Source organism: Somniosus microcephalus, chromosome 29 (genome assembly GCF_052327205.1).
Source record: "Somniosus microcephalus isolate GS21.2 chromosome 29, FLI_Smic_1.0, whole genome shotgun sequence".
Taxonomy (NCBI): domain Eukaryota; kingdom Metazoa; phylum Chordata; class Chondrichthyes; order Squaliformes; family Somniosidae; genus Somniosus; species Somniosus microcephalus.
The window spans coordinates 18,998,982-19,014,007 of record NC_141015.1 but is presented as its reverse complement, the minus strand read 5'-3'; the positions used below and the strand labels follow the sequence as shown (position 1 = coordinate 19,014,007).

Genomic DNA, 15,026 nt, shown 5'->3' with positions numbered 1-15,026 from the left:
TGTTGTTGTTGCTCTTCTTCGAATAGTGCTGTGGGATCTTTTACGCCCACCTGAGGGACCTCGGTTTAATGTCTCATCCAATAGACGGCAGATCCGACAGGGCAGCGCGCCCTCAGTACTACACAGGAACGTCAGCCTAGATTTTGCGCCTCTGGAGTGGGGCTTCAAACCCACGAGCACCTGGCTCAGAGACGAGAGTGCTGCCCCCTGAGCCCCGGCTGCATAAATGCAAGTTGTGGCTGCTCCAATAATAAGCTTTGAAAATGACAAGATCTTCTCCATTCCAAAACAGTTGCACATTTTATTTTGTGCTGATTCAAAGGTGAGAATATAATGGATTGGAAATAAGCACAGAACCAAAAGCCGTCAATATTATTGTCAATGAAGATAACAGATTAGGTCAGTGCAGTACTCATCCGTGCAAGAGTGCTGCGCCAGTTATAAAAAGGTTGAGGTATGTGTCAAACAGTCTGGTTTTCTTTTAGTTATTGGTGCTGAGTTTATTTCTAGCAGCTTTGAATACTAAGTATAATACAGAACTACATACAGTACATTGTCCATTCTCCGAGAGTATACAATAAAACACAAATGATTAAGAAAGTAGACCCTACAAACAATGGGATCCATTTTATTCTCCCTATTCTGAGAGGAAGGCACAAGAGAATTCATGATGGACAGCATACCTGAGACCTGCGACATCTCACCTTTCATGGAGGTGGGGTATGGAGTGACAGAGGCTCTGACAGAGAGATGGGTGAGAGCACCACCAATGATTTAAGGTGATTGGCAAAAGAACCAGAGGCGGCATGAGGAATTTTGTTTTACACAGCGAGTTGTTGTGATCTGGAACGCGCTGCCTGAAAGGGCGGTGGAAGCAGATTCAATAATAACTTTCAAAAGGGAACTGGATAAATTCTTGAAGGGAAAAAATTACAGGGCTATGGGGAAAGAGCAGGGGAGTGGGACTAATTGGATAGCTCGTTCAAAGAGCCGGCACAGGCATGATGGGCCGAATGGCCTCCTTCTGTGCTGTAAGATTCTATGATAACAAGATTGGATGGCCAGCCATGTCTGCCATTAGGTGTCTGCTATGGGGGTGAACTAGGCAATTTGTAGAGCAGCGAGGTGGCGATGTGCCTGGGTATGTTGCTCCAGGAAGTTTTGCTACTTCAAACCTCCTCCCCAAGGAGGCAGAAACACCCCCTTCAATCAGTTCTTGAAATGCAGCTTAACCAGAGCTGAGAGCAGCAACGGAGGGATGTTTTACATCTTTTCGTTTCACGAAACTGCTCCCAATGGAAGTAGCCTCGTCATTCTGGCCGAGTCCTCCTCTGAAGCCCGCGGGAAGGTACGTAGATACCAGCTGAGGAAAGCAGGGAGCTGAGCCCGGCTGTGGACCCAACGCAGGCGGCACTTGGCTGTTGAAAATACCCCGAGAAACTGCTTCCTCTGGTAGTCACGGCTGCCATCTTCCCATCAGAGGCACCGGCGTAAAGTAAAGGAGTCATTACATAGAAGGGGCTTCAATGGTCCTCCGTCCCCACACCCTCCCACAATTTGCCTGGGTTCTGCACTTGGCCTGACCTGGTTACACATGTGTTTGGTGGGTCATGTTAGTGGCATGGCCCAGCTGTACCCTCCGCACAGGCCCACCCACTGGCAGAGACTTGCACCTAGAAATGGGCCTGGGATCACCAACTGCAGCCCTGAAGACTGGCCTCAGGACCTTCTGGCTGCTCAGCACAAACAACAGCCAGAATCCAGAAACCAGGGCCCTTAAATATACCATTTAACTGTAGTGTAATTGGTGGGATTGATTTGATTTAATTTAATTGCAATTAATTAAAGGGTAAGTCATGGCAGGAGAGCCCGGCGCCGTGGTATGCTCCTCCTGCGCTATGTGGGAACTCAGGGACACTTCCTGTGTCCCTGACAACTATGTGTGCAGGAAGTGTGTCCAGCTGCAGCTACTGGCAGACTGCATTGCGGCGCTGGAGCTGCGATTGGATACATACTGGACCATTCGTGATGCTGAGGACATCGTGGATATCACGTTTAAGCAGTTGGTCACACCACAGGCAACGGATGGACAGGCAGAAAGGGAATGGGTGACCAACAGACAGAGTACTAGGCACAGGCAGGTAGTGCAGGGGTCCCCTGTGGCCATCCCCCTCTCAAACAGATACACCACTTTGAGTACTGGCTTATCAGAGGAAGGCAGCAGCAGCCAACTTCCTGGCACCAGAGGTGGCTCTGCTGCACAGGACAGGAGGAAAAAGAGGGGTAGAGCTACAGTAATAGGGGATTCTATTGTAAGGGGAATAGATAGGCGTTTCTGCAGCCGCAAACGAGACTCCAGGATGGTATGTTGCCTCCCTGGTGCAAGGGTCAAGGATGTCTCAGAGCAGCTGCAGAACATCTTGGAAGGGGAGGGTGAACAGCCAGTTGTCGTGGTGCATATAGGTACCAACGATATAGGTAAAAAATGGGATGAGGTCCTAAAAGCTGAATATAGGGAGTTAGGAGGTAAATTAAAAAATAGGACCTCAAAGGTAGTAATCTCAGGATTGCTACCAGTGCCATGTGCTAGTCAGAGTAGAAATAGAAGGATATTTCAGATGAATATGTGGCTAGAGGAATGGTGCCAGGGGGAGGGATTCAAATTCCTGGGACATTGGAACCGGTTCTGGGGGAGGTGGGACCAGTTCAAACCAGACGGTTTGCACCTGGGCAGGGCCGGGACCGATGTCCTAGGGGGAGTGTTTGCTAGTGCTCTGGGGGAGGGTTTAAACTAAAATGGCAGGGGGTTGGGAACCTGAGCAGGGGGACAGAGGAAAGGGAAACAAGGATAAAAGCAAAAGATAGGAAGGAGAAAAACAAAAGTGGCAGTCAGAGAAATCAATGGTTTAAATCAACATGGCCACAGTAAATAATAATTCTAATAGGTCTAAGAGCGTTAAAAAAACAAGCCTGAAGGCTTTGTGTCTTAATGCGAGGAGCATTCGTAATAAGGTGGATGAATTAGCTGCACAAATAGAGGTAAATGAATATGATTTGATTGGGATTACAGAAACATGGCTCCAGGGTGGCCAAGGCTGGGAACTCAACATCCAGGGGTATTCAATATTCAGGAAAGATAGGCAAAAAGGAAAGGGAGGTGGGGTAGCATTGCTGGTTAAAGAAGGGATTAACACAATTGTAAGGAAGGATATTAGCTCTGATGATGTGGAATCTGTATGGGTAGAACTGAGAAATACCAAGGGGCAGAAAACGTTAATGGGAGTGGTATATAGACCTCCAAACAGTAATGTGGAGGTTGGGGATGGAATTCCTGGAGTGTTTATGGGATGGTTTCCTGGACCAATATGTCGAGGAACCAACCAGAGATCAGGCCATCTTAGACTGGGTATTATGTAACAAGAAAGGATTAATTAGCAATCTTGTTGTACGAGGCCCCTTGGGTCGGAGCGATCATAATATGATCGAATTCTTCATTAAGATGGAGAATGAAGTAGTTGACTCAGAGACTAGGGTCCTGAATTTAAATAAAGGAAACTACGATGGTCTGAGGCGCGAGTTGGGTAGGATTGATTGGGGAATGTCACTCAAAGGGTTGACGGTGGATAGGCAATGGCAAACATTCAAAGACCGCATGGATGAACTACAGAATTTGTTCATCCCAGTTTGGCATAAAAATAAAACAAAAAAGGTGACTAACAAGGGAAATTAGGGATAGCATAAGATCCAAGGAGAGGACATATAAATTGGCCAGAAAAAGCAGTAAACCTGAGGATTGGGAGCAGTTTAGGATTCAACAAAGGAGGACAAAGGAATTAATTAAGAAGGGGAAAATAGAATATGAGAGTAAGCTTTCAGGGAACATAAAAACTGACTGTAAAAGCTTTTATAGATATGTGAAGAGAAAAAGATTGGTGAAGTCAAGCGTAGGTCCCTTGCAGTCAGAATCAGGGGAATTTATAATAGGGAACAAAGAGATGGCAGACCAATTAAATATATATTTTGGTTCTGTCTTCACAAAGGAGGACACAAATAACCTCCCAGAGATGTCGGGAAACATAGGGTCTGATGAAAGGGTGGAACTGAAAGAAATCAGTATTTGTAGGGAAATGGTGTTAGGGAAATTGATGGGATTGAAGACCGATAAATCCCCAGGGCCTGATAATCTACATCCTAGGGTACTTAAGGAAGTGGCCCTAGAAATAGTAGATGCTTTGCTGATCATTTTCCAACATTCGATGGAATCTGGAACAGTACCCATGGATTGGAGGGTAGCTAATGTTACCCCACTATTCAAAAAAGGTGGTAGAGAGAAAACGGGGAATTACAGACTGGTAAGCCTGACATCGGTAGTTGGGGAAATGCTAGAGTCCATTAGAAAAGATGTAATAGCAGAGCACTTGGAAAACAGTGACAGGATCGGACAAATTCAACATGGATTTACAAAAGGTAAATCGTGCTTGACTAATCTACTGGAATTTTTTGAGGATGTAACTGGTAAAATAGATAAGGGAGAACCAGTGGATGTGGTGTATTTGGACATTCAGAAGGCTTTCGATAAGGTCAAAAAACAAAAAACAGACAATGTCACACTACATGTAACCCCACCTGACGTAGGGTCATCCAGACTCAAGTCGTCATTGGCTTGTTCTCTCTACTCAGATGCGGCCGGACCTGCTGTGATTTCCAGCAAAAAATAATGTTTTTTTGTCTGTTTTTTGTTTTTCATACAGACCCCAGCATCTGCAACATTTGACCCCTTGTAACCCCACCTCATTGTTCTTTGATGTAATGTTTTCCTGACTAACCTGTTTGGACACCATTCACACCTTTGATTGCTGTGATTATCTCTCTGCCGAGGTGTGATAAATGGCAGTTAGAAAGATTACCTGTAATCATCTGGCATTATTCTCTGACTATATAAGCTGTGTCTTTATGCATCTCTCCACTTCACCTGACGAAGGAGCAGCGCTCCGAAAGCTTCTGATTTCAAATAAAACTGTTGGTCTATAACCTGGTGTTGTGTGACTTCTCACATTTGTCCACCCCAGTCCAACACCGGCATCTCCACACCATTAAATATATTCAAGAAGGAGTTGGATATATTTCTTAAGGCTAAAGGGATCAAGGGGTATGGGGAGAAAGCAGGGACCGGTACTGAATTTGGATGATCAGCCATGATCGCATTGAATGGTGGAGCAGGCTCGAGGGGCCGAATGGCCTACTCCTGCTCCTATCTTCTATGTTTCATGGGGAGGCTGGAAGAAAAAGATAGCAGTTACCTTTTTTAGGCCTCCCTCGGCTTTCTGCCTGCGCTCCTCAGATCCTCCAGTCTGAGGGTTGGCGGAGCAGGGAACCCTACACCTAGGCCTTCATCGTTCTGGAGAAGCTGCAGGAAGATGAAGCAGGAGGGCCTGGAACATCCCCTTCGCACCTCCTTGCCATGCCTGCCTTGGATTGGGGAGGGGGGGGGTGGGGAAAGCCCAAGGTCAACATAAAATGAGCAGAGACTTGACATAAGGCATCTCCGCCTCCTTTTAACTCTCCTTTGCAGCAGTGAGCTGAGAGTTGCCCGGGGACATTGGAGAGGGGTATTGGGGCCATGATGGTTCCCACTGGCTTGTTCTGTGCTAACTGAGTGTTTGTTAAGAGAGACGCTAAGTGGGTTCCAAAGAAGAAACCGACATTTTGATAGAGATTGACACTACGTAATCTAAGTAATATGGAGAATGGCGTGGTTCCAACAGCCCGCAATCCCGCGGCCCATCTGTGCTTGGCACTCCGCATGTTATTTGTTGAATGTAGCCATATCTGTATCTCTGGGTTCGGACAGAATTGCGACCTTCTCATCATCAGGTTCGCTGATCAACGCATAGAGAGCCGAGGAGGTTATATAGTAAAATTCAAAGGCAAACGACATAATAAAGACGTAGAAATTTGTGGCCAAGATCCATTCGCAGATGGCTCCTATGTGTTGCTTTGTGAGGTCTGGATGAACAAAAAAGGCCAGATCTGGAACAGAGTTAAGGACAAAACGCAACAAAGGGCTGATTCCTACTGAAGTGTGTGCACCAGTATCACCCTTCTTCCCCCCAACACACAGATCTTCCACCCACTTTACTTCGTTGAAGAGATCTCTGTCTAGAAGCCCAGTTCGGCCGCTCGGTGGAGTCTTTATCACCAGGAAGTTTATCCTGTGGTTCACATCAGACCCAGCCGTGCGCCCACACACTGCCCTGATACCGAGGTACAAGCAGCTTGTCGTTACCCTCGCCTTGTATCTTCTACCTTAACTCAGAGTACATGTGTGGAAATATCTCTGGTTAACTTGACCCTTGACCCAGAGGGGAAATGAGGAGAATTTTGTTTTTTACGCAGCGAGTCGTTACAATCTGGAATGCACTGTCGCCCTTCCCATCTCCTCTCCTCTCCCACCTCCCCTCCCATCTCCTCTCCTCTCCCCTCCCCTCCCATCTCCTCTCCCCTCCCCTCCTATCTCCTCTCCTTTCCCATTTCCTCTCCTTTCTTCTCCTCGTTTCTCCTCACCTCACCCCTCCCCTCCTATCCTCTCCTCTCCTCTCTCCTCCCATCTCCTCTCCTTTCCTCTCCTCCCCCCTCCCCCTCTCCTCTCGCAACCATCTGAACTGTGTCAGTACAGCACTTACACATCCCAGGATCTTGGTCATTTCATGTTGACATTCCCACAAAGAAGCTCCATGAATCTCGAGCTTTGTTCAGGGCTTCTTGCAAGTCTCCCCCCGCCTTGGAGGGAGACAGTAGTTTTGTGCAGTTCCCACAGCTGGTGCTAGCCCCTCTGTGCATTTGCTGGATTTGCTAAATTCAGCCACTGGGAGCATCTGGCAAACAAGATTAACCTTGCCAGTGGCTGGATTGAGCCTAGACTGTGAAAATCAGCGGGCTATTCCACCAAGGAGAGCATCACAGTTGAGCCCAACCCTGTGCTCACCCAATGCCCACATACAGCAGGACTCACCAGACAGCGATCAAGAGTCCTGGATGATATTATTTCCCCAGCGTGATGAGCCCAACTGAAGCAACCCAATTGCACAGGGAGCGAGACCTTTATAGAGGCTTGGAGAATTTCTTTGTGAACAGAAAGTTTTCAGGGCTACGGGGAAAGAGCAGGAGGAGTGGGACTAATTGGAGAGCTCTTTCAAAGAGCCGGCACAGGCACGATGGGCCGAATGGCCTCCTTCCGTGCTGTAAGATTCTATGATTCTACAAAAAAGGCTTCCTGCAACCTGTCTCCATTATTCAGTCTAAGTAGAGGCCGGGAGCAGAGTTGAGAACCACCCCTCATCAAGGACAAACAGTCACAACCAATGAAGGATACAGCTGATAGAAAAGACCACTTGGGAGATGGTCAGCACTGCGCGTGTAGGCGCCAACAAGCACTCCTTGCCCGTTATAGAGAGCCTGAATGTTAAAGCAGTCTGTAAGAAGCAATAAATACAACCGCTGACGAAACACAGCGAGGCCCCGAAGTAGTGTAGCACCATGAGAACCGATGGCTGAAAGAGAAGCAGCTCGTATTAATGCACCGAAACATTTTACTTTAATACAAGGCAAGTCCAAAGTTCATTTCATAAACGCACAAAGTTGAAGTAACATTCGCAACAAATCCTAGAGGAAGTGACTTACTATCCAGCTGTGTTGAGCTAATGAAAGAAAATAGTTTATCAAGTAATATCCATTTGACCATCCCCCTGTCTTCCAGCCCCCACCCCCCCATTTCCCACTTCCCATCAGTCCTCATGTCCATCCCTCCCATTTCCCATCCTTCACGGATCCTTCACATCCATTTCTCATTATTCAGGATGTCTATCCTTTTCACTTCCTGCCCTTCAAAATATCCATTTATCCCATCTTCCACCTATCAGGATGCCCATTCCTTCCAACTCCCACCTTTTAGGACATGACTCCTATCTTCCATCCTTTAGTGTACCTACCCCTTCCACTTTCCATTCTTCAGTGTGTCCATCACCCCATTCTCCCATCCTTTAGTGTGTCTATCGCTTTAATATCCCACCCTAGTGTGTCTATCCCTTTAATATTCCACCCTAGTGTGTCTATCCCTTTAATATTCCACCCTAGTGTGTCTATCCCTTTAATGTCCCACCCTAGTGTGTCTATCCCTTTAATATCCCATCCTGGTGTGTTTAACCCTTTAATATCCCATCCTGGTGTGTTTATCCCTTTAATATCCCACCCTAGTGTGTCTATCGCTTTAATATCCCACCCTAGCATGTTTCCAACTCCTTATTCTCCTTATTTTGCTCCTTATCTACCAAACGGTGCAATTTATTTTTTTCTATTAAGTTAATTTTAAGCATTTTAAGGTGATCCTACTATTTACCAGTTGGGGAGCAACTTTAAGCTGAAAGGAATGGGGGGCATTTTAACTTTGGCGATGGTGCGAAACAGGCGATATTGGATTGGCCGCCACTGGAAATGAAAATCGGGAAGAGGTGTACAACGGGCAGCCAATCCGATATCGCCCGCTTTACACTATCGGCAAAAGTTAAAATGACCCCCAGTGACCCTGCTGTGTCCTACAGGGTAACCTCGTTGAGAAGTGCAAACCTCAGCTCATTGGGAAGTTTTTTCTAAATATTTCAAATTGCTGAGATATACAAAATAGTTTTACAATGGCAAATTTTGCATTCTCCCGCTCATTTGCTTGTTGTCTATTGAGCTAGTGCAGCGAGTTAGAATATGGCCTTTCACATCAGTCTGCTTGAAGGGTCCAATTTGAAATGAGTTTGGGCAGTCTCAATTTACTCACTAATAATGGTCCCGTATCGAGCGGTAGTTTGGCCATCTTGCTCCGAGAGGCCACAGGATTGGTCGGTGTGGGGAGTAGAAAACTGTCACACTGGTGCAGTAGGGGGCGCTCTCCTGCGGTTAGACTTAAGGTATATCGCTCGGGCAGAATAGAGGGGAGCTTTACTCTGGGGAGAATTTTAACTGAACTCTCCCGAAGTAACAGTGAAGGGATCGAGTTCAATGGAAAGGAAAATTGGGCGAAGTGCAGCTGCTCCGGTGCTGTCAGTTTCCCGCCAGGCGGGTTAAGGGTGAAATGACCCCCTCTGCTTCTAATCGTGCTCTACCCGATCTTGGGAGCGCTCGAAATGGGAAGGGGGTTGAATCGCAAGCACTAATATCCCTCATCTCGCCGAGCACAAAACCCGCAACAACAAAAAAAAGCAGGTAAAATAAAAAGTCCTGGTTTATGTGCATTTCAGTCACAGGGTGCCATCGAAATGTGAGCCACCCTCTGTCCTTCCCCCCTCCACAAAAAAAGGGAAGTTAACAAAGAGCGTAAACAGGATTGAGGGTGTGTGATTCTGCAGGGTTGTTTTTACTGGTGGGAGTCTTTAAACTAGGGATAACTGACTGAGTTCAGTGTGGTGCAGGTATTTGGAGAAATACTCCCAGGGCCCCTGTGATCAGTCCTCCTGGATTACTTGAAATGCAACAGAAACCAGCATTTCATGATAGATGTGCTTGCTGTGTTGTCCAATACGAATCGCTGACCAGCCGCAGGTGAGGCTACGGCGACACCATTTTAGCAACATGGACCAATTTTAGTGGAAAATACCTGGCGCACACTCACACAATACGGGTAAATGTGCTTCACTTGTCCATATTTACAAAACATCTACCACCATTCAGTAACCAAGGAGGAAACCCACTCACAACAACCAGAAAAACCAGTACGATAGCAAAATACTGCAGATGCTGGAAATCCGAAATAACAACAGAAAATGCTGGAAAAACTCAGCAGGCCAGGCAACATCCGTGGAGAGAAATTAGAGTCGATGTTTCGGGTCAAAACCCTTTTTCAAACTGGAAAGGAAATAAAATAGATCGAAGGCAGGACTGCGATAGAACAAAAGAAGTAAAAGAAGTAAAAGAGACATTAAGAGGTATTCAAAACCAGACGAGATGGTAATAGGACAGTGGAGACAAAAGACGGCAAGATTAGGTGTGAAGTGTACTGGCAGGATGGGAGACAGCTGCCGTGTGGGAGAGAGAAAAAAAAGGAAAGGGGGGGGAAGGGGAAGATCCAAAACAAAGGGGTGGATAAAAAATATAAGTAAAAATGTAATAGGGGCCGAGGTTATGATCTGAAATTGTTGAACTCGATATTGAGTCCGGAAGGCTGCAAAGTGCCTAATCAGAAGATGAACCAGAAAAACCACTCGCGCACTCTGCTTTTCGTCCTGCCATTTTACCAACAAACGCGTAAAAAGGTTCAAGCTGACAGGCACGCGCCGTGCGAATAAGAGTATTGAGATCACAGTCCCAACGACGGTGTCTATGATGCCTTTTTTATTAATCAGGAATGCAGTTAGCCACAGATGGCTGGTGACAAATGTGTTGGACAACCCTGTACCAGCAAACCAAAGGAAACGTGAACTTCTATTCTCCCAATAGTGAGCCCCGTACGCGGACTGCTCTTCACTAAAGGAAGCCAAGCCAAACCAACAACCTGCCAATTGAGACAACAAAAAAATGAATGAATTTGAACTGGGATCGCAATGCAGTTCCTTGGCAAGGTGGCCATTTTGAACGGAGCTTTCCATTCCCGCCCACCGTGAGCCGATTCTGTCCCCGTCACGGGAGCACTTACGTTACAGTTTCCAGCGATGAAGCCTCCCACGGATCCAAAGAAGCCGATAATCATAGCGGCCTTACTCAGAGTAGCCTCGTCCACTTTCCGATCCACTATCTGCGCATGCCGGAAAATACACACAATGGCGACTGGAAGAATCAGACCACGGGCAAGTTAATAAATGGGTCACTCCGCCTAAAGTCATGCCATTTTTCAGCCAGCTGCTCTCCTGTGCACGTATTCTTTCCCAATCTGGCAACAGTTGGAACCATGGAGATTTACAGCACAGAAGGAGGACATTCGGCCCATCGTGTCTATGCTGGCTCTTTGCTCGGGAACTCCAAATTAATCCCATTGCCCTGTATCTTCATTTGGTTCAAATATTTATGCACAGTTCCCTTAAAAGATTCAGAGGGAGAAATTTGGTTGGTTAGTGCCTCCCGTTAGCGCCTCCGGGGGGCGACAACGGGGCGCTAACAACTTACCGCCCGGGCGCGGCGATGTTACCACCGCCCGCGAAATTCACCTGGTGGTTTGCGGCAGTGGTGACCCCTAGCGCCATGATCTCCTGCGCCCGGAGATAGTGATGTCATGCGGCTGCGTAGCACCCCGGTAGCGCCCCGGACCCGAACTTCAGTTCCGCCTTCTGCAGCATCGCCGGGCGATGACACCGGCAGCTGCAGGAGGCGTTCATTGGGAGGCCGGGCGCTTGGGGGGGAGGGCAGGGGGGGTAACACTTAAAGGCGAGGTGACTGAGGAAAGTAATAAAAAATCTGAAATGCTCTTTCGCTTTTTTTTTCTCCTTTGTCTTCGCCAGCGATCGACCAGCCCGGCTCTCTGCTGCAGAGCATCGGGCTGATCGGGCCGGATCGTGGCTGCCGTCGGGGACTAGGTAAGTTTTGCCCTTGCAGAGCCTGCAGCGATGGCCCTTCCCTTTAAGGGAGGGAAGGAGCCTTCCAACGCGGCAGCGCTGTTCACCTGCCACCCTGCCTGCTGCCTGTCGCGCTCCAGGAAGGAAGTGGAGCTTGATTTAGCACTCCACTTCCTTCCTGGAGCGCTAAAACCCAATTTTTTAAAAGCTGGGAATTATTAGCGCCTAAGTTTCCCAGTTTTCAAAAGTTACCGGCCCCAAACGGGGCGATACCGAATTTCTCCCCCATAATGTTTTCTGCCTCAAATGTGGGAAAGCATTCTATGCTCTAATAATACTGGAACTATTGGCTTGCTTGGAGCATAAATGCCAACACAAACTGGTTGGGCCAAATGACATGTTTCCATGCTGTAATCTCGATATATTTCATAATATGTGTAAAGAAATTTCTCCTAACATCTCTCCTCACTCTCTTATTTAATTTTATTTTAAATTTATGTCACTGAGTTCCCAACCAGAGGAAATAGTTTTTTTTCCCTTTTCACTCTATCAAAATCCTTCAAAATTTGAGAAACCTCCATTAAATCTTCTCTTAGCCTTCCGTGCTTCAGTGGAAATAGTCCCAGTACCTCGAGTCTCTCCTCTGAACTAGTTTCTCATCCCTGCTGTCAGCTTACTCACAACATTTCAAGGTGTTATCCATCGTATTAAAACTTGGTATCCCCCATTATAGAATGCAGCGTCAGGCATGGTTTGATGCTGAGTAAAGCTCCCTCTACTCTATGCTGCCCCAACTTGTGTATTAACCCAACCACAGAATGGCACTCCCTGTTGCATCAGCTTCAATCCCCACATGAGCCATGCCTGTGGCTTCTTGGAGTGAAAATACCAATTTAATGCCAATTGACGCTACATTTTGGGTGGTTTTGAGATGTTGGACCACATCCACGATGGAATGGACTGACACTGCCCGAAGCAGTCTGATAAAGTGTCCTTATTTAACCGGCAGAGAGAGAAAACCTTTATGCCATCAGTCTGCACTCGATTAAGACTCAGATCTGAAAGGCAGTGTGTTAAATCGCTGGAAGATCAATCTCTCCATAGTGTCCCTCAACCACGGGGGCATGGGCCACTCTGGGACAGCAAGTAATCAAAAAGGTAAATGGAATGTTGGCCTTTATTGCAAGGGGGTTGGAGTATAAAAGCAGGGAAGTCCTGCTACAACTGTACAAGGTATTGGTGAGACCACACCTTGAGTACTGCGTACAGTTTTGGTCTCCTTATTTAAGGAAGGATATACTTGCAGTGGAGGCAGTTCAGAGACGATTCACTCGGTTAAGTCCAAAGATGAGGAGGTTGAATTATGAAGAAAGGTTGAGCAGGTTGGGCCTACACTCATTGGAATTTAGAAGAATGAGAGGTGATCTTATTGAAACATATAAGACCGTGAGGGGGCTCGACAAGGTAGATGCAGAGAGGATGTTTCCCCTCGTGGGGAAATCTAGAACTCGGGGGCACAGTTTTAGAATAAAGGGTCGCCCTTTTAGAACTGAGATGAGGAGGAATTTCTTCTCTCAGAGGGTCGTAAATCTGTGGAATTCTCTGCCCCAGAGAACCGTGGAGGCTGGGTCATTAAATACATTTAAGGTGGAGATAGACAGATTTTTGCAAGATAAGGGAGTGAAGGGTTATGGGGAGTGGGCAGGGAAGTGGCTTTGAGCCCAAGATCAGCCATGATCTTATTGAATGGCGGAGCAGGCTCGAGGGGGCAGGTGGCCTATTCCTGCTCCTACTTCTTATGTTCTTATGGACCTCTCTAGGTTATCGTTTACCTGGGGCATTGGGATTGTTCAGACATGGAATTATCCAGCATTAATTCAGCAGTGAGACAGCCTAGGACATGGCCTATTAATGCTGTCATTCAATGGGACACAGGATGAGAAAGCAACACTTTACTATCGCAACTGCCTCTGATACACGAGTAGCAGTTACCCAGCTCGTACAGCCCACACCGACCATCCAGTGTTTCCAACAATGCAAAACTCACTGCTTCGTCAAAGCAATTTCAGAATGCATAAAAATTCCATTCTGTGCAAGATGGATGAACTTTATTTGCACAATATTACCGCTGTATAATACTTACATAAAACAGACACTGCGTTGAGCACCGCACTGTAGAGTGAGTTTTCAGGAAGGTTCATACCACTGGTGCTGAAATAAATAGTCAAGTATGAGTATGGAGCCATTGTTCCTTATTCAGCAGAAAGATAGCACAGGCACCAGGATTACATGCAAAGGATACAAGAGTCAGTGCGGCCATGGATGAGAAATGGACTATTCAGACGGGATACTGTAGCTGAGATCCTCGACGTACACTGACTCTTACAGTGCAGTCGCTAGCTTTATTTGTGTATTTTCCAGGAAAAAAAAATGCACTTAAATCAAGACACTCGGGGAAAAATTGGGTTGCTTTGCACCTTCTGTTAGCACCCCTGTGGGGGCGCTAATGGGGCATAAAGCCCCTTGCGCCCAGGCGTGGCGCTGCTAACGCCTCCTGTGAAATTCAGCGGGTGGTTAGCGGCGGCGGTAGCCGGTAGCGCCCCGCGGCACTGCGTCGCCGGCGATGACGTCATCGCCGTACGCAGCGCCTCGCTCGCGCCCCGGCCGCAACCTTGGGTTGCACCCCCTGACCTACAGCCGGATGATACGTCCGACAGGGTCAGGGCGGCGCTACTTAAAGGGCAGGTGTCGGGCGGCCATCTTTTTTGAGCCGATTACCAGCACCTTCCCCTTTTTTCTTCGGGGTGCCGGCCGCGATCACTCAGCCCGGCACTCCTCTTGAGTGCCGGGCTGTTTTCCCGGCACCCTGCTCCCCGGTGGTCCAGCAGGGCCCCGTTGCGTGCCGCGCTAGGCCCCTCCCCTTTAATCAGGGGAGGAGGTCTGCAATGATGCAGTGCTCCGTGCCGGTGCGCGTGGCGCTGTTGCACGTAGCACCACTATATTCACTGGTAGCGCCCCAAGAGGGAGGGGGAGTGCTTCCAGTAGATCCCCGCCTCCTGCTTGGGGCGCTACTACTGAATTTACGGCGCAGGGGCGATAACTTTTCGGGGGCATAAAATTAGCGCCCCGGTTGTAGTGTATGTACCCGTCTACCTTTAAGAGAACTATTGTATGTAACCGTTCACCTTTAAGAGAACTATTTTAGGTGTGGCACTACTTTGTTTGGCTTCTGTATACGGTAATATCGACGGTGACCACACCAGTATATAAGTGTTGTGCCAGGAGTTATTGGGCAGATTCGCCCTGACCTTCGAATAGTAAAGTCCTGTTTTAAGTTACTCTTGGAGTCTGTGTATTAATTAACTAAACAACCCACAGACTTTACAGTGGCGACGAGTCCGATCGTACCCTGCGGCAACAATAATTCCGAAGCAGTTAACGAGCGTCGAGAAGAGGCAACCGCCCTCGTCATTCTGCTGGGAGAAAACTCGAGTCTGC

General features: G+C 47.6%; 1 protein-coding gene across 1 annotated transcript in view; it reads right to left on the bottom strand.

The window, feature by feature from the left end:
• Positions 1 to 287: 287 nt before the first annotated feature.
• Positions 288 to 15,026, bottom strand: part of LOC147098515 (transmembrane protein 150A) — a 66,537-nt gene continuing 51,798 nt past the window's right edge. The window contains exons 4-7 of the mRNA XM_085970310.1: positions 13,672 to 13,739; positions 10,676 to 10,806; positions 7,373 to 7,550; positions 288 to 6,030 (exon numbers count right to left, since the gene is read on the bottom strand). Of these exons, the coding sequence (XP_085826436.1) occupies positions 5,807 to 6,030; positions 7,373 to 7,550; positions 10,676 to 10,806; positions 13,672 to 13,739 (601 nt within the window). The 3' untranslated portion in view covers positions 288 to 5,806. The remainder of the gene's footprint in view (positions 6,031 to 7,372; positions 7,551 to 10,675; positions 10,807 to 13,671; positions 13,740 to 15,026) is intronic.